Source organism: Emys orbicularis, chromosome 7 (assembly GCF_028017835.1).
Source record: "Emys orbicularis isolate rEmyOrb1 chromosome 7, rEmyOrb1.hap1, whole genome shotgun sequence".
Classification (NCBI taxonomy): Eukaryota; Metazoa; Chordata; order Testudines; family Emydidae; genus Emys; species Emys orbicularis.
The window spans coordinates 89,176,059-89,199,249 of record NC_088689.1 but is presented as its reverse complement, the minus strand read 5'-3'; the positions used below and the strand labels follow the sequence as shown (position 1 = coordinate 89,199,249).

General features: G+C 44.3%; 1 protein-coding gene across 1 annotated transcript in view; it reads right to left on the bottom strand.

The window, feature by feature from the left end:
• The window catches only part of IPPK (inositol-pentakisphosphate 2-kinase), a 98,678-nt gene that overhangs the window by 16,065 nt on the left and 59,422 nt on the right, over window positions 1–23,191 (bottom strand). Inside the window, exons 3-4 of the mRNA XM_065407482.1 lie at window positions 21,515–21,610; window positions 16,249–16,315 (exon numbers count right to left, since the gene is read on the bottom strand). Coding sequence (XP_065263554.1) covers window positions 16,249–16,315; window positions 21,515–21,610 — 163 coding nt within the window. The remainder of the gene's footprint in view (window positions 1–16,248; window positions 16,316–21,514; window positions 21,611–23,191) is intronic.

Sequence of the window (23,191 nt, the reverse complement as noted above, 5' to 3'; positions counted from 1 at the left end):
CCAGATCATAATAAGTGTACTCTCTCTACCATTACCTAAATCACTGATGATGATATTGAACAGAACCAGATGCAGAACTGATCGGACCCCACTCGTTATGCCCTTCCAGCATGACTGTGAACCACTGATAACTACTCTCTGGGAACAGTTTTCTAACCAGTTTTTCACCAGCCTTATAGTAGCTCCATCTAGGTTGCATTTCCCTAGTTTGTTTGTGAGAGTCATGCGAGACAGTTATCAAAAACTTTACTAAAGTCAAGATATACCATGTCTACCGCTTCCCCCCATCCACAAGTCTTGTTACCCTGTCAAAGAAAGCTATCAGGTTGGTTTGACAATTTGTTTTTGACACATCCATGCTGTTACTTATCACCTTATAATCTTCTAGATGTTTGCAAATTGATTGCTTAATTATTTGCTCCATTATCTTTCCAGGTACAGAAGTTAAGCTGACTGAAATTCCCTGGGTTGTCCTTATTTCCCTTTTTATAGATAGGCACTATATTTGCCATTTTCTTGTCTTCTGGAATCTCTCCCATCTTCCATGACTTTTCAAAGATAATCGCTAATGGCTCAGATATCTCCTCAGTCAGCTCCTTGAGTATTGTAGGATGCATTTCATCAGGCCCTGGTGACTTGAAGACATCTAACTTGTCTAAGTAATTTTTAACTTATTCTTTTCCTATTTTAGCCTCTGATCCTACCTCATTTTCACTGACATTCACTATGTTAGACGGCCAATCACCACCAACCTGCTTGGTGAAAACCGAAACAAAGAAGTCATTAAGCACCTCTGCCATTTCCACCTTTTCTGTTATTATTCCCCCCCCCCCCCCGCTGAGTAATGGGCCTACCCTGTCCTTGGTCTTCCTCTTGCTTCTAATGAATCTGTAGAATGTTTTCTTGTTACCCTTTATGTCTCTAACTAGTTTGATCTTGTTTTGTGCCTTGGCCTTTCTAATTTTGTCCCCACATACTTGTGTTATTTGTTTATATTCATCCTTTGTAATTTGACCTAGTTTCCACTTTTTGTAGGACTCTCTTTTGATTTTTAGATCATTGAAGATCTCCTGGTTAAGCAAGGGTGGTCTCTTGCCATACTTCCTAACTTTCCTACGCAGTGTTGGATAGTTTGGTATATGTACTTGGGGGGGGGAGGGGGGTAGCATAAACTACTACAGACACAAGGAAGGGGGGGCTGCGATCAAGTAAGTTTGTGCTGGTCTGTAGTATGGTTTCTCAATGTCATTGGTAACCACAATGTGTTGACACAAACTATATGACAAATGTGATAGGCTATAACCATATTTATAATATAAATTTGTTAGTCTCTAAGGTGCCACAAGTACTCCTGTTATTTTTGCGGATACAGACTAACACGGCTGCTACTCTGAAACCTGTCATATTTATAATAGACAGTTTCAAATACAATTACAAGGAATAGCATAGACAGGGCATATTCTTCCAGTGTTTAATAATTATCTCTTTGGTGCTCACCAAATGCAGCATCCCTACTAGTGTATAGTGATCAATATAAAGACAGGGCTTGAACAGCTGAATTTTCTTGAGCGCTAGGCATAATTTCTAAATTTTCTTGAGAAGCATATTCTGCCACACTTCTCCTAATTACTGAAGAATCTAACAGCATGACATATTGTAACAGAACAGTTACAGAAATTAACAAGAAAGGACACTTTCGGAGGGAGCACTACTGAAGAAAGAGGGGACTAGACACTTATCCCAACATTCATAACAGAATACAACTGCACTCTTGGGAGCATCCAACTTACTCAGTTTTATTTCTAAAAGTCATCACAAATTACATGGAAACAAAAACCTAATCCTTCATAAATTGCCTAATATTATTTCCATGCAGTCAGTATATTCATTCCTCATCACCAGCCTTTTCAAACACAGGAGGCGTTTCTGAAGTGAAGCCACACACAACTGTTTTCCAAAATGAAAATGGTCACATCTTAATAAACCACGACATAGTTCCTGTTTCAGAAACAGTGTCCACTTCCTGTTTGAAGACTGTTCTTGGAGTCATGACACCAGGCCCAGAGCGTCGCTTACTTACACAAAGTGTAATGGAATTTTAACTAATCATCTCTTCCCATCCCACCCCAGACACACACTCGTCAGTCCCTAGGACTCTGACCCATTACATCTTTCAGAGCTGGATTCTTAGTGGAGAAGGGAAAACACTGCAGTTATGGGACAATTATACTGACAGCAGGCGTTCCAGAAAAAGAAAAATGGAGAAAGAGGGAAATTAGACAGAATTTTACCACACCAGAAGAGCTTCCTAAATTCAGAAAACGAGGTTCAGTGTATAAGCAGTAGCTAGGACCCAAGAGACAATGATGATTTCTTTGTTACATGTTTACATGAAATCCAGCTTCTTCCTAACTTGTCTCTGAGGATATAGATAAGAAAATTGCTTTAGAGGGCTGGATCAATAAATATTCATCAAGTCAGGGATACAAAAAACAAAAACAGAAACAAAAAAACAGGGCTGTTCCAAAACCACTAAAATTACAGGGGCTGATGAAATGCTGATTCTTCCACCAAACCTAACTCCATGTCGAGTACTAAGTATAAAATTGCCATGTAGTTCCTTAGGCTTTTTTATACTGGAAGGATAAATCAAAATTGGTCAGTTCAAAATTAAGTCACTATCAATGGGATATCCCCCATCATTTTACTACCAACTTTTGCAGTTTCACAGGATGTAGACCAGGGGTCTCAAACTCGCGGCCCAGGGGCCGCATGCGGCCCGCGGGGTTATTTTCTGCGGCCCGCGGGCTCCTCGCGGCCCCCCCGCCTTCCCCCAGCGTTTACCTAGAGCGGCTCCGGCCCGACGCGCCCTGGGGGCAGGGCAGGCTCCCTGCCTGCCCTGCCTCCGCGCCGCTCCGGGAAGCCGAAGGAACCTGGGGAAGGAGGGGCGCGGGGGGGTGTGTGGCTGTTGCTTCAGGCACCGCCCCCAGCAGCTCCCATTGGCCGCGAATGGGGAACCGCGGCCAATGGGAGCTGCTGGGGGCGGTGCCTGAAGCAACAGCCACACAGACCCCTGCGCCCCTCCTTCCCCATGTTCTGTCGGCTTCCCGGGGTGGGGCAGGCAACCTGCCCTGCCCCCAGTGCGCGTCGGGCCGGATCCCACCCCCCAAACCCTTCCTGCAGCCAAAACCCCTGCCCTGAGCCCCCTGCTGCACCCCGACCCCCTGCCGCACCCCGTACCCCTCCTGCACCACAACCCAGTGCCCTGAGCCCCCTACTGCACCTCTCCTGCACCCTGACCCCCTGCTGCACCCCGCACCCCCTGCACCCCAACCCACTGCCCTGAGCCCCCAGCTGCACCCCCCTGCACCCTGACCCCCTGCCCTGAGCCCCCTGCTGCACCCCGACCCCCGCCCTGAGCCCCCTGCTGCACCCTGCACCCCTTCTGCACCCCAACCCAATGCCCTGAGCCCCCTGCAGCCTGACCCCCTGCCCTGAACCCTGCACCCCTCCTACACCCCACAGCCCAACTCCCTGGCCTGAGAACCCTGCCACACCCCTGGGGGCAGAGTTGGGGTGGGGATTTCAGGGAAGGGGTTGGAATGGGGGCAGGGAAGGGGTGGGAAGAGGCGGGGCCTCATGGAAGGGGTGGAGTGGGGGTGGAGCCAAGGGCGGCGGGGGGGGAGGTGTCAGTAAATGCGGCCCTCGGGCCAATGTACTAGTCCTCATGTGGCCCTCGTGGTCATTTGAGTTTGAGACCACTGATGTAGACCTAGTGGCAGCACTTAGACAGGGCAAAGGTATTTTACCACTTGTCTACTGAATTTTACTCCTGGGGGAATTCTGCACCACTGCATATGTGCAGAATTTATGTCCTCTGCAGATTTCTTTGCTTCCCCACAGAAAAATGACTTTCTGACAGGGAAGGAAAGGGAAGCCACAAGAGCGGTCATGCGACTCTCCCCAGCAGTATGTTCCGGGTGCCTAGGGCAGCCGGCAGAAAGATTAATCATTATGGGGCATGGGGCAAGGTTGGGGAAGACCCGTTCCCAACCCTGTGCCGGGATCAGCTGCTAGCCCTGGCTGGGCAGGGGAGGACAGGACTTCTTCCCCTGCACAGCATCAGGGCTGGTTCAGACCCACCCCCAGATTTCTCCCAGAGCAGCAAACTGCCAACTCCCACCCCCCCGGACCCATCACTCCCCAGCTGGGGGGGAGGGGGCAATCCCTGTACAAGGAGCTGCTCCTCCATCCACCCAACCCTCGTGCATCCAGACCTCTTCATACGTCGACCCTCCCGCCGATCCTCACCCCCCACACTCAGAACACCCCCCTCCCCAATGAGCCCCACTCCCCCTGCACCTGGATCACCCCGACAAGATACTCGCACCCAGATCCCACCCCATCAAGCCCCAATCAGCCGCATCTGGATCCCAATACCAGAGCCCACTCCCCCAGCATCTGGACACCCTCCCGCCAAGCTCTATATTTCCCCTCACCCAGTCCCCCACTGCACACCAACCCCTTCTGCAGAGTCCCACTACCATTGCACCCAGAACCCCCAATAAGCCCTTGTGCATCCAGATTCCCCCCAGCACCCAGATCCCCCACTGACCTGCCCCCACCCAGATTGCCCCCCACAGAACCCTCTCAACCCACACCTGGATCGCCCCACACTAAGCCCCTCCACACTTGGATCCTGCCTTGCTGAGCCTGCCTGCCCACACCTGATGCACCTGGCATGGAGCGGGGGTGTTTCTGGGGCAGGTCCAGTCCTTGCACTGTGTCACGGTTGGGTGCAGCCTCACCACTGAGTCCGTGTCCAGGGTGGGGGGAGCTGCACAGTGATCTCCCACCTCTGTGCAGCCAGTGGCCTGTGCTCCCCAATGCCATGCTGGAGCCTCCACGTTTAATTTTTTTGGCACAGAATTTTTAATTTTTTGGTGCAGAATGCCCTCAGGAGTAACTGATTAGATGTTATAGTAGTTAAAACTAGGGCTGTCAAGTGATTAAAAAAAATAATTGTGATTAATTGTACTGTTAAACAATAATAGAGTACAATTTATTTAAATATTTTTGGATGTTTTCTACATTTTCAAATATATTGATTTCAATTGCAACACAGAATACAAAGTGTACAGTGCTCACTTTATATTTATTTTTTATTACAATATTTGAACCAGATGGATAAAAATGAATGATTTAAAAAAAAAATTAAAAAATAAAAAAAAAAGATTTTTTTCATGAAATGCTTTTTGAGGAAAAAACCTATCTAAAGATAGTTTTAATTAAGATACATTATAGCTCAAAGATATCTCGTCATGGAATAGGGATTATAAATTCTAATTCTATATTATGAGACAATATATTCATGTAATATTTAAGAAAAGTTTTGTAAATGAGTTTCAATAGTTCATGGATTAGGGACCCAATCTTATGGAGTTCCAGGGGCTTCTCTATAGGTTAATCTTTCTATCTACCCAATGGGACTCAGTGCTCGGTCTAGAAGATACCATCAGAGACTCTTAGTTTTGCAGTTCTCAAACTGTGGATTAGTGTCTCCAGAGATAACATGCATGTTAACAGCAAAAATGTTTTAAAATAAATAAATAATGTATAGAGGTGAGAAATAACAGATCTCAACCCTATTGTCCCTCTGCAAATTTGTGTACACACAGTCAGTCCCTTACCTCTCTTTAAAAGTGCAAAGTTTCAAAAAGTTCAATGAATAGAAGATTGTTGGGGGCGGAATAGATCTGGACAAGGAGAAGAAGTCTGGAGATAAATGTGAGAACGGAGGGACAGGCAGTAGATATAAAAGTGAAACTGTTTGAGCAGCATATTCCAGAAGTCTTGAGGTCTTTCTGAGTGTAGCCTTCATTGATTTGAGACCTATCATACTATTCTCTCACTAGAAGGAAAAACCTGTAATGGCAGCAGACCGTAAAAGAGACCCAGTTTGGGTCTCATCTATCTCTGAGTTGTGAAGAATATGTATTAAGATTATAACAACAAACAAGAATGCACTTTTATGTATAAATCCAGGATTAAATAGAGTCTTCCTGACTAGTGATTTAAATCATGATTTAAATCAAATCCACCCTGATTTGCACTGTAAAAAACAAAAGAAATAGTATTTCAATTCACCTAATACAAGTACTGTAGTGCAAGCTCTTTATAACGAAAGTTGAACTTACAAATGTAGAATTATGTACAAAAAATAACTGCATTCAAAAATAAAACAATGTAAAACTTTAGAACCAACAAGTCCACTCAGTCCTAATTCAGCCAATCGCTCAGACAAACAATATTGGTTACAATTTGCAGGAGACAATGCTGCCCATGTCTTGTTTACGTCACCTGAAAGTGAGAACAGGCGTTCACATGGCACTGTTGTAGCCGGAATCGCAATATATTTACGTGCCAGATGTGCTAAAGATTCATATGTCCCTTCATGCTTCAACCACCATTCCAGAAGACATGCGTCCATGCTGATAATGGGTTCTGCTCGATAACGATCCAAAGCAGAGTAGAACGACGCATGTTCATTTTCATCATCAGGAGTCAGATGCCATCAGCAGAAGACTGATTTTCTTTTTTGGTGGTTTGGGTCCTGTAGTTTCCACGTCGGAGTGTTGCTCTTTTAAGACTTCTGAAAGCATGCTCCACCCCTCATCCCTCTCCGATTTTTGGAAGGCACTTCAGATTCTTAAACCTTGGGTCGAGTGCTGTATCTATCCTTAGAAATCTCACATTGGTACCTTCTTTGCGTTTTGTCAAATCTGCTGTGAAAGTGTTCTTAAAACGAATATGTGCTGGGTCATCATCCAAGACTGCTATAACATGAAATATATGGCAGAATGTGGGTAAAACAGAGCAGGAGACATACAATTCTCCCCCAAGGAGTTCAGACACAAATTTAAACAAACACATTTTTTTAAACAAGCATCATCAGTATGGAAGCATGGCCTCTAGAATGGTGGCCAAAGCATGAAGGGGCATATGAATGTTTAGCATATCTGGCATGTAAATACCTCACAACACCAGCTACAAAAGTGCCATGTGAATACTTGTTCTCACTTTCAGGTGACATTGTAAATAAGAAGTAGTCAGCAGTATCTCCCGTAAATGTAAACAAACTTGTTTGTCTTAGCAATTGACGGAACAAGAAGTAGGACTGAGTGGACGTATAAGCTCTAAAGTTTTACATTGTTTTGAGTGCAGTTCTGTAACAAACAAACAAAAATCTACATTTGTAAGTTACACTTTCATGATAAAGAGATTGCACTACAGTACTTGTATGAGATGAATTGAAAAATACTATTTCTTTTGTTTATCATTTTTACAGTAAAAATAAAAAATAAAATAAAAATAAATTAATGGAGATATCCTATCTCCTAGAACTGGAAGGGACCTTGAAAGGTCATCGAGTCCAGCCCCCTGCCTTCACTAGCAGGACCAAGTACTGATTTTGCCCCAGATCCCTAAGTGGCCCCCTCAAGGATTGAACTCACAACCCTGGGTTTAGCAGGCCAATGCTCAAACCACTGAGCTATCCTTCCCCCCAGTATAAATAGTTGTAATAAAAAATAATATAAAGTGAGCACTGTACACTTTGTATTCTGTGTTGTAATAGAAATCAATATATTTGAAAATTTGAAACATCCAAAAATCTTTAATAAATTTCAGTTGGTATTCTCTTGTTTAACAGTGCGATTAATCGTGATAAAAAAATTTAATCGCAGTTAATTTTTTTAAGTTAATCATGTGAGTTAACTGCGATTAATCGACAGCCCTAGTTAAAACATCTCTTCACAAGTGCTGCCAGCATTACTAAGATTAGTGGAGAAGGATTTGTAGTAAACTTGGAAAGAAAGCAAACAGAAAAATCTAGACCAGTTATACCAAAGGATATTCCTAGCAAGAAACTTTTACTGCTTGGAATTTAACATGCCTGCCAATAGATTAATACCATTACTAACAAATTTATCTTACTACTCAGTGATTATACAGATCTCTGTTTCAGAAGTACTGTCTTCATACTCCAGTCAAGTACATATTGTTTGTGCCGGAATAATATAATAGAATCATAGGACTGGAAGGGACCTCGAGAGGTCATCTAGTCCAGTCCCCTGAACTCATGGCAGGACTAAATATTATCTAGATCAGGGGTGGGCAAACTTTTTGGCCCGAGGGCCACATCTGGGTGGGGAGATTGTATGCAGGACCATGAATGTAGGGTTGGGGCAGGAGGATGGGATGTGGGAGGGGGTGTGGTGTGCAGGAAGGGGCTCAGGGCAAGAGGTTGGGATGCAGGAGGGCTGCGGGGTGCAGGAGGGGGCTCACAGCAGGGGGCTGGGGTGTGGAATGCGGGAGGGGGCTCAGGGCAGGGGTGCAGGCTCTGGCCCAGCGCTGCTTGCCTCGAGCGGCTCCGGGGTGGCAGCAGTGCGCAGCGGGGCTAAGGCAGGCTCCCTGCCTGCCCTGCCCCCACTCCCGGAAGTGGCCAGCATGTTTGGCAGTGGCCCCTGGGGGTGGAGTGGGGTGGGGCAGGCAGCTCTGCTACACGCTGCCCTTGCCTGTGGAAAATCACCCCCAAAGCTCCCATTGGCTGCAGTTCCCTATTCCTACTACGGGGGGCAGCGCCTGCAGGCGAGGGCAGCGCATGGAGCTCTCTGCCCTCCCCCAAGCCCTCAGCAGGGGCCACAGGGACGTGGTGCCGGTCGCTTCCAGGAGCGGAGCGGGGCCAGGGCAGGCAATCCCGCGGGCCAGATTGAAAGCCCTGACAGGCCGTATCCAGCCCGTGGGCTGTAGTTTGCCTTTCCCTGATCTAGACCATCCCTGACAGGTGTTTGCCTAACCTGCTCTTAAAAATCTCCAATATTAGAGATTCCACAATCTCCCTAAGCAATTTATTCCAGTGCTTAACCACCCTGACAGTTAGGAAGCTTTTCCTAATTGCCCAACCATGCTAATGCTTTATCCGTGTAAAAGACTGAACTATTACTTACTCTGCAGAGTAAATGTGATGGAGATGTTGTAAACAGCATGGATCCCACTGTGTGTACAAGAGTCTCCTGTGTGCAAGATCTAAATCTTTTCATTGGGACAGAATCTCCTTGTGTTCCTATGCGAGGACACAAAGGAGGCAGCCACTGACACCCTCTGTCATTCCCTTGCAATCCGCAATTGGGAGGACTCTGAAAAATGCGGAGAGAGGGCAAGTTGTGGAATCCACACTAACTACAGTCAAACCACCACAGTCCCTGTAGGGCAGTGGGTCTCAAAACTTTTGTACTGGTGACCCCTTTCACATAGCAAGCCTCTATGTGAAATATATATTTAACACCATTATAAATGCTGGAGGCAAAGCAGGGTTTGGGGTAGAGGCTGACAGCTCGCGACACCCCATGTAATAACCTCGTGACCCCCTGAGGGGTCCCAACCCCCAGTTTGAAAACCCCTGCTGTAGGGTAACTATTCGTTCTTTCAGTATGGATCCCACTGTAGGTGACGGGAAAGCAGTCTTCTCACTGGATGGTGGGAATGAGGAGTTTCAGCTTCATTAGTCAAATAATGAATGAAGCACTGATCTCCCAAATGTGGCGTCTGATCTAGTTGCTAAGTCAAGAGCATGATATTAGATTAAGGTCACTGGGTGGCTCCACTTTGCTGCCTTGCGGATCTCAGGTACTGTACACTCCTGAAGCAGGCTGAAGATGCTGTCTGTGCTCTGTCGGAGACAGTCACAACATTCAGAGGGAGATATTCCCTAGCTATCTGATAAAATGGAAATACGTGTGATCCGTTTAGAGAATCTGTGACTAGATGGCCTTGGTCAGATTATGGCTACAAAGAGGTGAGGAGACAAACTAAAAGGCTTGATCTTGTCAGTGTAATAGAGTAAGGCTCTGGAGGCATGCAGTGTATGTCGTTTCTTTTCCCCCCGTGGAGATTTGGGAAGAAGGCAGAGGAAGATTGACTGGGTCAGGTGGAATTCTGCAACCACCTTATAGTGGAACTTGAAATGTGATCACAGCATAACGGTCTCTCTATGAAAGAATTTATAGGGAGCTCCAACCATGAGGGCGTGGAGTTCACTGACCTACCTTGCTAAGGTGACAGTAACCAGAAAGAACATTGCACAGGTACGATGGGTACTGTCAAGTAAGAGAACTGAGAAGAATGAGCACAACTCGCCAATATTGCTGTGAGGTGGATCTTGGAAGCTGACCACTAGATCCACATGCTTCAAGGGCAGCAAGTAGTCAAGGATCCTCAGTATCAGTGCCTCTTCTGGACATTGATTGTGTTGCACTGGCCGTACGAAAAACCTTTTCTATTTTGAGGAACAGGTCTTCCTTGTGGATGGCTTTTTGCTCTGGGAGACTGCTCCTAACAAATTAATGAAATTCTTAGCAGTAGTGCTCAACCAACCACGATCCAATCTTTCAGTTGCAATGACTGCAGGTCTAGGTGCAGTATCTGACCACAATCCTGGAATATGATGTTCAGACAGGCTGGGAAATAGTTGAGAGGCCAAATCTGCAATAGGTCTGACAGACGTAACTATCCTCAACCAGTAAAAAGGATTACTGTGGCCTTGGATGTCACCTTGGGGTCCGGGGGGAAATCTATGGAATGACATATAAAAAGAGGCCTGAGTACACTGTAGCAGGAATGCCTCTGGCAACAAACCCAGGCTCATGCCTCCTCTGAAGCAAATCCTGGGTATTTGGTGGAGAAAAGGTCTATTGTGGGAATCCCCCGTTGACAGAATATTGGCCATATGATGGACTTCTGCAGTGACCACCAGTGGTTGGGTTACTAAATGCCTGCTGAAGTAGTATGCCAGGCTGTTGCTGACTCCCAGAAGGCGCAGAGCCTATAGGGTTATTCTATGTTGATGACACCACATCAATAGCTTGATTGCTTCCTGGCAGAGGGGTGATGAACCAACTCCTCCCTGCTTATCTATGTAGCTCATTGCAGATGTATTGTCTGTCAATATCTTCACCATGGAGTTCCATAGGATGGGTAGGAGTGCTACACAAGCCAGTATCACGGGCCTGAGCTCCAGGAAGTTTATGTGGAGATTCAAGATGTCCTGGGATCAGGTGCCTTGCATCTGCAAGTGGTTCAGATGGGGTCCCCACCCAGTTCCTAATGCATCCATGAAGAATGTCACTGTCAGAGAGATTACAGAGAATCAAATTTCCTTTCAGGCATTCCTGAAGTATAACCACCAACTAGGTTCTTGCTTGAGCTGAGACTGTGACCCTCTTCTTCAGCTGAGGTCCTGACACCACATGAAGTTATAGGAGCCACAGGTGAAGCTGGACAAATGGCATCACGTATATACACCAACATGTAGCCTAGTAGTCCTGGGATAAGTAAGTACCATCTTAACTGGACTTGCCTTTGGGTAATCTATTATCAACTGGACTGGAACACGTCCTCGGGGAGACAGACTTTTGCCAGTTGAGAGCTGATCATAGCCCCTGTGAACTATATCATCTGTAATGGGTTGAGATATTTTCTCTTAGTTCACAAGGAAGCTTAGCTGGGTGAACAATGAGAGCACACACTCTAGGGCTGTTGCAGTCTCCTTCTGGGACTTGCCTCTGATCAGCCAATCATCTAAATACGGACAGACATGGATGCCCTGTCTCTGAATGTGCTGCTACCACCGTTAGACATTTCATGAAGACTCTTGGTGCTGTAAGGAGTCTGAATGGCAGTGTACTGGTATTGGTTAGACCCAATGTGAATCTGCTGTACTTCCTGTGATCAGGAAGCATGGGTACATGGAAGCATGGATCTGCAAGTTGAGAACCATGAACCAGTCTTTAGCCTGAAGAGATGGAAAGATTGAGGCAAACGTTACCATCCACAACTTGAGATGGCACATATACTTGTTGAGTCCCCTCAGCTCTAGGAGAGGATGAAGCTCTCCCCGCTCCCTTTCTTTTTGGGATAAACAAAGTATGGGGAATAGAGGTAGGTATGTCCTGGTGATGATGAGAAGGAACAGATTTCTTGTGAGGGCAGCACTGAGATTATGGCACTCTCAGTACCAGGGTTTGAAGCTCGAATACTCAGTCTGCCAGGGGCAGCTGAGGTTGTGCCACCCCATACAGGAGCATCCGACCATCAGAAATCAATTCAGATGGGTTGAGTTCCTTTTGTTGTAGTTTCGTACAGCTAGTAGAGAATGCTGAATCATTTCACTGTAACTAAAGAATAGCAGGTCAGATACTTATTAGGTTCTGTCTTGCTGCCATAGGCAGAAGGAGTGATCAAATGGAGGGTCAAGGGAGAATGCTTTTGAATGCGAATGAGGAGGCAGAAGGGACATGCGCTGTCCTGATGGATATAACCATCCAAAATACTATGATCTCACATGCATGTTGCACACGTGCACCTATAGTAGGATTCACACGGACATCACGCTTCCAAAACAAGCAGTAAATTCCTACAGAAGCCCTCTCCAAAGCAGCAGAAACTTCCTGAAGTCCAGGCTGAGAGTCCACAGAAAACAACCGCAGCAAAAAGGTGGCCTTAACCTCTGAGGATAGGACAAGAAGCAATGGGCTTTAATTGCAGCAAGGGAGGTTTAGGTTGGACATTAGGAAAAACTTCTTAACTGTCAGGGTGGTTAAGCACTGGAATAAATTGCCTAGGCAGGTTGTCGAATCTCCATCATTAGAGATTTTTAAGAGCAGGTTAGACAAACACCTGTCAGGAATGGTCTAGATGAGTGGTCACCAACCGGTCGATCATGATCGACTGGGCAATCCTAGAGGATTGCCCAGTCGATTGTGATCTCTAGCGGTGTAGTGTGGCTGCCGCTGAGGCAGACTCCCTGCCAACCCCGGCCCCACGCCCGCTCACGGAAGCGGCCAGGGATCTTCCTCTGCGTGCTGCTCCTGCTTGCAAGCACCGCCCCCACAGCTCCCATTGGCCGGGAGAGCTGTAGGGGCAATGCTTGCAGAGAGGGGCAGCGCGCAGAGCCATGGGCCCACCACCACCTCCCCCAGGGGCTGCAGGGGCGCATTGGACCCTTCCAGGAGCGGTGTGGGGCCAGGGTAGGCAGGGACCCTGCCTTAGCCTCACTGCGCCCACCGCCGACCGGGAGCCGCCAGAAGTAAGTGCTGCGCAGTGGGAGGCCGCACCCTAACCCTTATCCCTGTGCCCCCTCCTGGAGCCAGTACTCCATATCCCCTCCTGCACCCCAAACCCCACCCTGAGCCCCCTCCCAGACTAGCACCCCAAACCCCCTCCTGCACCCCAACACTCTGCTCCAGCCCTGACCCCCCCAGAGCCCGAACCCCAACCCTGTGCCCCAGGCTCAGCCCAGAGCCCCCTCCCACACTGCAAATCCCTCGGCCCCAGCCCAGAGCCCGCACCCCCTCCCAAACCCCTGCCCCAGCCCAGTGAAAGTGAGTGAGGGTAGGGGAGAGCGAGCAATGGAGAGAGGGGGGAATGGAGTGAGCCGGGCAGGGCTTTGGGGAAGGGGAAGGGCCTCGGGGAAGGGGCGGGGTAGATCCTGGGTTGCCCTTAGATTCAAAAAGTGATCTTGGGCGTAAAAAGGTTGGAGACCCGGGGGGGGGCCAAGTGGGGCAATTTGCCCCAGGCCCCGGGCCCCACAGGGGCCCCACGAGAGTTTTTCGAGGGCCCTGGAGCGGGGTTCTTCACTCGCTCCGGGGGCCCCAGAAAACTCTCGCGGGGCACGAGCCCCCCGAGCTTCTTCTGCTCCGGGTCTTCGGCGGCAGTTCGGCGGCGGGGGGGTCCTTCTGGCTCGGGACCCGCCACCGAACTGCCCTGAAGACCCGCGGCGGGGGGTCCTTCCGGCACGGGACCCGCCGCCGAACTGCCCTGAAGACCCGCGGCGGGGGGTCCTTCCGGCCCGGGACCCACCGCCGAAGTGCCAGGTCTTCGGCGGCAATTCAACGGCGGGGGCCCCCTGCCGCCGAAGACCCCAGGCCCCCTGAATCCTCTGGGCGGCCCTGTGGAGACCACTGGTCTAGATAATACTTAGTCCTGCCATAAGTGCAGGGGACTGGACTAGACGACCTCTTGAGGTCCCTTCCAGTCCTATGATTCTTCCAACTGAAAGCACAGCCACTGAAATACAGCTTTCAACAAAAACTACAAAAATCCTTTGCTTTAAGGAGGGGGAAGGATGACAAAGGAGTAAATTCTACAAACATTAGCTTAATTACTTTAATCTAATGAACAAACACTAAATTGTTTGAAGGTTTGTTGCAAGCAGATCAAAAAGAAAATACTGGTGGAATAACAAGGAAAAATACACAATCAGAAGAAAACTGAAGAAGACTTGAGTACATTAAAATACATCAGAACACTGAAAAGGCAATATCGCTAGCTTCAAGTCAAGTAGATGTTGCATACTCAGCTGGGATGGGCGAGAGTCAAAAGCAAGCCTTGTATATCTAGGGAAACCTACTGCCTTTCTGACTGGCTTTAATATGAAGGACGTGTGAGTAGAAACCTCATGCCAGATGGGGGACACTGACCCATAAATCTCAAGCATCAGTGATTCCCACCTAAATTAGGTGGTCTTTTTAGAAAGATATACTGTATGAAAAACTTCTAAAGCCATTGAGGTTTGATTGGAAATATTTCCCTGTTAAAAACAAAACTGCTTTCCCAACTTGAACTTAATCTCATCAAGCTGTCATACAACCATAGCATGTGGTAGTGTCTTATAACTAAGACTCAGGACTTGTCTTCACTACCAGAGAGATCGACACTGCTGCAATCGATGCAGATGGTGTCAATACAACGGGTCTAGTGAAAACCCGCTAAATCGACAGCGGATCGCTCTCTGGTCGACTCTGGTACTCCAGCTCCCCAAGAAGAGTAAGGTAAGTCAACCGGAGAGCATCTCCTGTCAACGCAGCACAGTGAAAACACTGGGATAAGTCAACCTAAACTACGTCAACTCCAGCTACGTTATTCATGTAGCTGGAGTAGCGTAATTTAGGTCAACTTACCCCAGTAGTCCACAAGCCCACAGTATCAGTCAGTGCAAGGATAGGAACTCTGAAGAAAATTCTGAGAGCTCTGAGTGTGTGGGCACCCCCCTTAGTAATGAGAGGATTAGATCCCATCATCCTGGCTAAATTCCAGTTCTAGTAACTAATGCAGCCTACCATCATTTCTCCTGTAATTTCAGTTAAATTATTCATTTCCCAGGCTAATTAATACTAGTGCCAGTAATACTACACAATGTTAAACTGTGCTCTGTATTCCACCCCCAGTGATGGATCTATTTCAGCAACACAGTAGAGAGAGTCCTGTACTTAATCTGTAAAGCAATTCCAGTTCTTCTGGATTGAAGGCACCATAAAGTATAATGTCTTATCTTACATAGACTTTAGTATCATATCATTCCCCAGGGGACTGCACTAGTCAAAACCCAAGAGCCTAAGAGGAATCAGTAAGAAGTGGGATATTTTTTGAATTTTCCCCTGTAGGGATTAGAATATGACATGAGAAGTAGATTTTCCTAGAAAACTCATCATAAGTGTCATACTATTTCATTGTGGAAACAAGGAAGCTGAACAACACTTATGATTCAGTTTTCATGCAGACTACAGATAAAGGGTTCAAAACTCAAGCTTCTTAGTAAATGAATGCCAAGTTATGGGTGACAATAGATACAAGTCAACTTCCACATTCTGGTTCATTTTACATAAAATACTTTTTCACTACTAAAGCAGAAACAAAACTACATATGATATTATCAATGTCTAGCCTCAAACGAAAGTATTGAAAACAAACATCTACTTGCAATTTTTGAAACTAACCAACTCCAAGGCACAGTTACCTTTAAATGTCCACATTTTTTTAAATTCCATTACAAAAATGGAAAACGGGTTTTCTGTTCCCATTACTATTTGTAAAGGTCTTTTCAGCAAAGAAAAAAACCTGTCTACACAAAGTGCTTACAAATGCACATGTTAAACAAACAAACAATTTCTCCCTTGTGTTTTTTTCATGGATAGTAATTTAGTTACAATAGATACAACATTTCCAAACAGTCTGATTTTCAAGTTGACTGTGTCCCTTTAAGTACTAGGCAACAGCAATGATTAAATGATATTTAACTTATCAAAAAACTTTTCCTTCTCAGATTTTAGAAATAAAATTTTTCTCATGCAATTTAACTGAACATTTTATAGTTGAATGCAAGAATCTTAATTATAGCAATGGGATCCTTACCTGGCCTCTCAGACTGGATCTTTAAACAAAGCTGTTTTACAAAGTCCAAAGGTAGCTGAACAACTTCCTAAAACACAAAATTTTAATATTTTAACAGACAGGTTCCTTTAAAAGGAAATATCTTAAAATAAAATTTTACATGGAAATACACAAAAATACATAAAATTTTGGATGGGTGTCAACGAAGTGGGTCAAAACGTTACATAAGTTCACTGCAGTTCAGTTGATAACAAGCCATTTGTTTGGTTGAGAGTTTTGTTTGTACTGTTTTATAGGATTGAATAACAAGTTTCATCTTACCCTGAGTGTCTGAGGAGACCAGATAAGCAATACCATATCCTGGCATGAGATATAGAAAAAGCCCTTCGCCAGTTTGTCAGTTTTGTGCCACTACAGGAACATTATGCATTTTCTGAAAGTAACAAATCAGTTTGTCTTTGTACTTATAAACTTATACTTATAAACTGGCAAAGTTCTTGTATTTAAGGATTTAGCACAGCAACCAAATAGAGACCAGGAACTTCTAGATTGTAGTGTAACTAGATCTGATCTCCTCACTCATGGAAGCAACTCAGTTATCAAAGAACTGAAATAAGGAGGCAGTGGATTACAAGTCTAAAAATATTAGGCTCTCCCAGGCTAAATTCATCAGCCAGAAAAAGAGCAAAAAGAAGCCAGACATTTTGAAGATTAACCATCCTTCTGTAGAAAAAGAGGGCAGGGCTGGGTGAAGAAGAGACCCCCTTCCTCCAACATGCCACACTGGGAAACAGGCTGGGCAGCCCATGCTTAAAAAACAAGTTTGAAGTAAAAAACGATAGATTACGATAGATTAGACGATAGATTAAGTAATGATGTATCACGGGTCGGGCAGAGTTCCATTCACAATTGCATTATCTCAATTATAATAAAAGAAAATTGCATCTCTGACCTTGTGCTAATAAGTATTAGAGGGGTACTCTAATTCTCTTGCATGAATGGCTACAATCTGGAGTTTGTGCATCATCTCATAATATAATAGTATTCTCTTATTTTACTGAAATGGTTGTGTTAAAACCATTTGCACAGTCCACTTGAATTGTAATTCCACATAAAGTTTCAAATACAACATTTTCCCTAATTTGGCAGTTTAGATTTAGGGTTTACTACATTTTTGTCTCCTCTTCCACAACCAGAGAGACTGGGCTATATTAAAGGTAGACTTGAGGAGTGGGCAGAGTTTAATACTGTATTTTGGAATGTATTTATGTTACTAGTGTTCAGAAGTCAGCCCCCATTGTGGAGTTGATTTAGCTATATGTGGTATGAGAGACGCCAACAGTTTTTAGTCCCTGTTGTGTCCTAGCTGTGTTAAATGTTTTAGCTTTTTGTTTTGTTGTTCAATAGATATATTCCAAATCTGTCTTTTTTAATTAAAGGCAAGATTTTACTACAGTATAAAAAGTAAAACTAGTGCCCTATTTATACTGCAAGATCACAGCTTTTATTTTACAAAAATGAGCAGCTTACTCACAAGACAGAGCCAAGAAAACAGGTAGTTCTAGTTCCTTCTATATTTATCTAAGGCATAAAGCTGCCAGTGGAACAATAATGATGTTTAAAGCCAATTTTTTCTAAATTTATATCCATATAAACATAGATAAAGTTGACAATGCCAATCTTTAGAGGCAATAACCCTTCTCTCCCACCCGCGCCGCTCCCCATGTCCTCCTTACATAGAAATGATACCCAAGTGACTTAACTGAAGAATCAGGTCTTAAGTAATTTTATCATATCCTTTTCCATCTTGGTATTTTTATGGTTCCAGTCACTGTAGTATCTAAACACCTTGCAAAAGGTAATACATTTATCCTCATTATATCCTAGTAAAGTAGAAAGTATCATCCGCATTTTACAGACCGTGAACTGAGGTGCAGCAAGATTAAGTGAATTGCTCAAGAACACTTAGTCTATAGCCAATTTACGAATTATCCCATATCTCCTGAATCTCAGTCAAGTATCTTAACCACAAAACTATCCTACCTCGCCTAAACTTTCCCCCCTACCATTAATACTCTTACACTGGAATTTATTCTAAGCAATTTCAGGGTTTTGTTTTGTTTTTTTAAATCAACTTACCAGAAAATGTTTTTACCTTCCTCTGCCCTCAAATATAGAATTTCCTGACAACAAAAGTTGTGTCAAGGTCCAGAAAGGATATTATTTACCTATGTAACAGTAACAGAACTCATAACCCTAGCAGGATAGAAATGGAAGCTTTCTCCCTTCAGAATTGAACATACAGCTTTCACTTATAGCTCCAGAAGGTCATGAGAGACATTAAAATTGTGTCATTGTGTCTAGAAAGGCTATTTAATATTTTTTAGAGATTTTAAATTGGTCCTTCTAAGCTTTGCATTTTCAGGCTCATGGTAACTAAGACTTTATATGCAGAACAAAAAAAGTGGTCCCAATAAAATAGTTAAGATGCAACCATTAAAATGTTTGTGAAATAGTTTCCCTGTAATCTATATGACATTACATACAACAAAGCTACATTAAAATAATGTTATTTAGGTTGCAACGTGAAACACTCCAAAGTTAGGAAATGCCAGAATTAATGTTGCCTTAAGTTGTCTCCTTTTTACATATGCACTATGATAGTCTTTAATTACATGATGTTATGGTTCAGGGCGAGCTGTGCCTTTGACCCTATGAGATTCCGAGATCCAATCCAGACTAGTGAGGGGTTGTGTCACCACCTGCCCTGCAACCCTGGGTGCCTCACAATGCTTTGCTGCTGTAGCTCCCACCTGTGCCGCTCACAAACAGCCTTCCAGCCTGCAGGTAACACCCTGAGTGTCTGTGTATAGCTGCCGCCTGCCAGCCACACATTAGCTTCCACCAACCTTGGTTACTACTTTCAGGGTGACCCCCAACATGCTCCCAGTCCCGGATTTTCCCCAAAAAGTGTGTTCTGCACTGTCCAGCCCTCTCCTGGGCAGTTCAGTTATTAGAGGTCCATAGCCCCTGTAAGGGGTCAATGTACAACAGTTTGCTACTTCAGCTAAAACAGTTCAGTTTAAACACAACACTGGATTAGTTTTGATTAAAGAATAAAATAAGTTTAACTACAAAGACAGATTTTAAGTGAGTACAAATATAAATAATTGACGTCAGAAATGGTTACAAGAGAAAAGAAGATAAAACTAGTAACTAAAGAAACTAGACTTGGTTCAAGGTAAAATTCTTGCCACAGGTTCCCAGCAACACTGCTGACCAAATTTTTTAAGTCAGGATCAGCCCCCAAAGGACTATTTCCTTTGTCTTCTCAGGTGAAAGAGTGAGAGAGCATTCCTGGGGTGTTTTTACCCCTCTTGTTTATAGTCCAGTCACCCTCTGAAATGCATTTTCCTGAGAGTCACCCCTAGCTAAAGTTCCTTCCAGCAGTGAGGATAGAGACATGGGCTCTTTAGGTGAAAGAGGTTCCAAGCTGCTGTTTGTTAAAATGCAAAGCCATCTGTTTCTGGCCTCCTTTGCTGACAAAGAATGGCCACTTGAAAGTGATTGCCAATCAACTTTCCTGACACCTGGCTAGAGGTGTTGCCTTGTCCTTTGTCTTTGAGACACTGGTCTGCCTCCTCCCCAGATTTGTCTGATAAACACATTTCAGTCATAACTTCAGCTTATGTTCATAACTTTACATGTAATGTTGCTATGTTAATTTCACCATGATATTATTGACCAGTGAGTTACTAGTTTTCAAATGATATATAACACAGCATATTTTGTACAAGATTATTACAATCGTGTTTAGGATGTGAACACGGGTGTACTCAGTCACCAATCCCTCACTCAATCACCCTACGGGTACCCTTTCCAAGGGACAGGCCTGTACTTCTCTTACAGTGGAATCCCTCTAATTCACCCCACTTTTAGACTACGTTGCAAGCTCACAGCACCCCTCCTCACCAGCCATGTCCTCAGCAGGCCCAGTTGGGTCATGGCCACCGTGGTAGACTTCCCTTCAGCATTTGTGATCAGGACGAAAATGCAGTAACCAGTTTGGTTAAATAAATGGTAGTTTGTTTTGAGCAAAGAGGGAAACAATTAAATAAAAATGCCTATACATGTTATCTTACCAAAACCTATATCTTTCCTTGCAAGTTTAAGTAGGCCCCTCATGCCTCAGGCATTTGGACTGCCAGTGAGGCAGACTGCATCCCTGCCTCTCAGTTTGGCCCAAAGGCAGTGCCCCCCACTTCACAAACAGATGTTTTATGAGCATCAACAATTGAATTCGAGTCACAGTTTGGCTTCCTAGTAATGTGTAAAACCTCCCAGGACTGAGTTAACTCTTTGCCTCCAGTGTAGCAGAGAGTATCATAGTAATCATACAGAAAGAGATACAGACTATTAGTTCAAGATACAGCTGTGTCCCACATTTTTCACATATGATCATATACTATTTTTTCAACAGGACCCCTGTCTCATTTCAGTGAGCTGGATGTGCCACAGTCCCAGTAATTCATGACACAGTATAAAAAACAGTGAAAACAGGTAGCACCAGGTTGAGTCTGGTACCATAAAAACTCATGGATGTAACTTCTATGCCATAAAAACCTATTGAAACAGAATGGGACTTCACTTTTAATGTAATTATGGACATGAAGCTGTAGAGTATTCTAAACTCAAGCTCATGTGCTTGAGGATGGTCAATTAATGCTATCCTTTCACAACTGAAATGGAAGATTTACATAGGTAAAAATATTTAATTCAACAACCAACATTCCAGAATGAGAGGTTTAATTTTCTTCACAAATCTCTCCTGTGTGTCTTACTCATGTCTGAGGTCTTAAGAAGCCACCTTGATGTGGCCCACCAGGAAACAAGAGCCCTCATTGCCCTGCAATCCAGGGCAACCGCTGTAACCAGATCTCTTCTCTCTCCCACTAAATCTGTGGCAAAACGGTACATAGCCACCTCAGATGGCTGAGGCTTCCACATATGAACCAAGTTAGAGGCATGAAAGCTTCACTCCCACCCCCACCAATACTCCAAACTGATCATCTTCAATGGCTCAATCCATGGGGCAAAATCTAATGATCTGATCACAATGTAGTGCAGAACATGAGCTCTGGTCAAAGCTGTGCATCTCATATGGACAACACGCACAAAAAGGTCTGCATACCTTGCTTCAAGCAAAATCACTTTACCTATAGAATGTTTCTAAAAAGACTAACGGATAAGCACTTAAACTATGTAAGTTAAAGGATAAAGTGATTACCCCATAATGAACATATTTCTCCCCAAAAAACTGTTTCATGACGTGTTTTCCGAAGTCTACTATGTTTTGCAGGTGGCGTAAGATTTCCTCTGGTGCCTGAAAAAGAAAGAATAGTACATGGTCATAAGTACTTTGTGAATGTATGCAGTAATAATAGTAATATACAGCACTTGAAATATCCACTTGTCTTGGAAAATTTCCAAAAATTGGGGGCAAGTGCCATCAACTTCTGGAGATCCCAAAGCTGTCACTGAAATTAAAGTAAGTTTCTAGCCCTTACGGTTGCAAATAGAAGTTTCCGAACATGGAGCAAGTGTAAATCCATGCAGTAATGCCTTAAGTCTGCAGACAAACTGCACAAATGCCTGTGCCGCTGCTCATAGCTTTGGTAAAAACTGCATATTGACATACACAGTACTATGATCAATTTCACTGCTCCTATCTGAAACCTTATGGGTAGCAGTAAAACTTTCAAGAATCAGATCAATTTCCCTCTACTTATGTTTAGGAAATTTCTGAGCAAAAGCAGTAAAGGCAGATAATGAGAGGATTGAAAAAAAGGAGACAGGGAAAGAGTAGATTAGCCAAGACCCCTCTCTACTGTCACTGCCACCCTTGCAGCAGCCAGGAGGATCTATGTGGGTTAAACAGGGAGATTATATTCCTTCCTACCCGCAGACAGAGAGGTTGAGAGTGAGAGCAGCCTTTAATTTTACCTGACTTTTACCTAGTTGTTGCCCTAGACAATGTACCCCCTTATTGTCGTTTAGTCTTCTGTGGGTTTTAAACCCTATGTATAAGAGGGTGGGCATAAACTGATGAGGAACTATCTGAGTGGCTGTGAGTAAGGACGGGGGAGAAAAGGGGATTTTTACACTGACGTGGAAGAGAGAGGAGTGAAAAATCTGAGGGACAACAGCAAATAGAAGGTAGAGAACACATGGTAAGGAACATAAGAGAAAAGGATAAAAGGGACTATACCACCAGACAGAGAAGAAAACAGATACAGAAATGTATTACATCTGAAACATATTAACTATGTTACGATTACATTTATTACATAAACAGTGCACAGCTGTGTATTTTTTTTTTTTTTAAACTGAAGTGTGCATGACTGTTAGGGCTGTAGTGATACAGGTATTTTTCAGTTAGGTCTGGTAAACTTAGTTATCAGGCCAATAAGTGGGGTAAGTTATTTAACTGATTAATCAGATACTGTAGCTGGTGCATTTCTTTAATGCAATGTGAAGTGTGAATTAACATTTCATCTATAATATGTTTAATTTTATAATCTCAAAACTGTCTGAGGATCCTAATTTTGGGAGAGCTTTCAGCACTTCTGAAGCAAAAACTAAAAGGCTTTTACCTATGTACAGTTCTACAGATGACACAAACTTTACGATTTAATGCTGCTTACCTAGTTAGTTTAGTTTTTCCACAATGAAACTTCTTAACCAATAAATAACTTATATGGACTACACAAATACGAGGCCTCATCTACACTACCTGTTGCCAACAACACAAATACACTACAAAGCTGCTTTTGGCAGCAAAATAAAACCACCTCGACAAGAGGCATAGAGCTTTTCACAGCAAAGTTAAAGCATCAGTGTAGACACTGTCATTCGTTATGTCGCCATAACTGGCCGCCCCCAGTGTCCCACAATCCCCACTGCA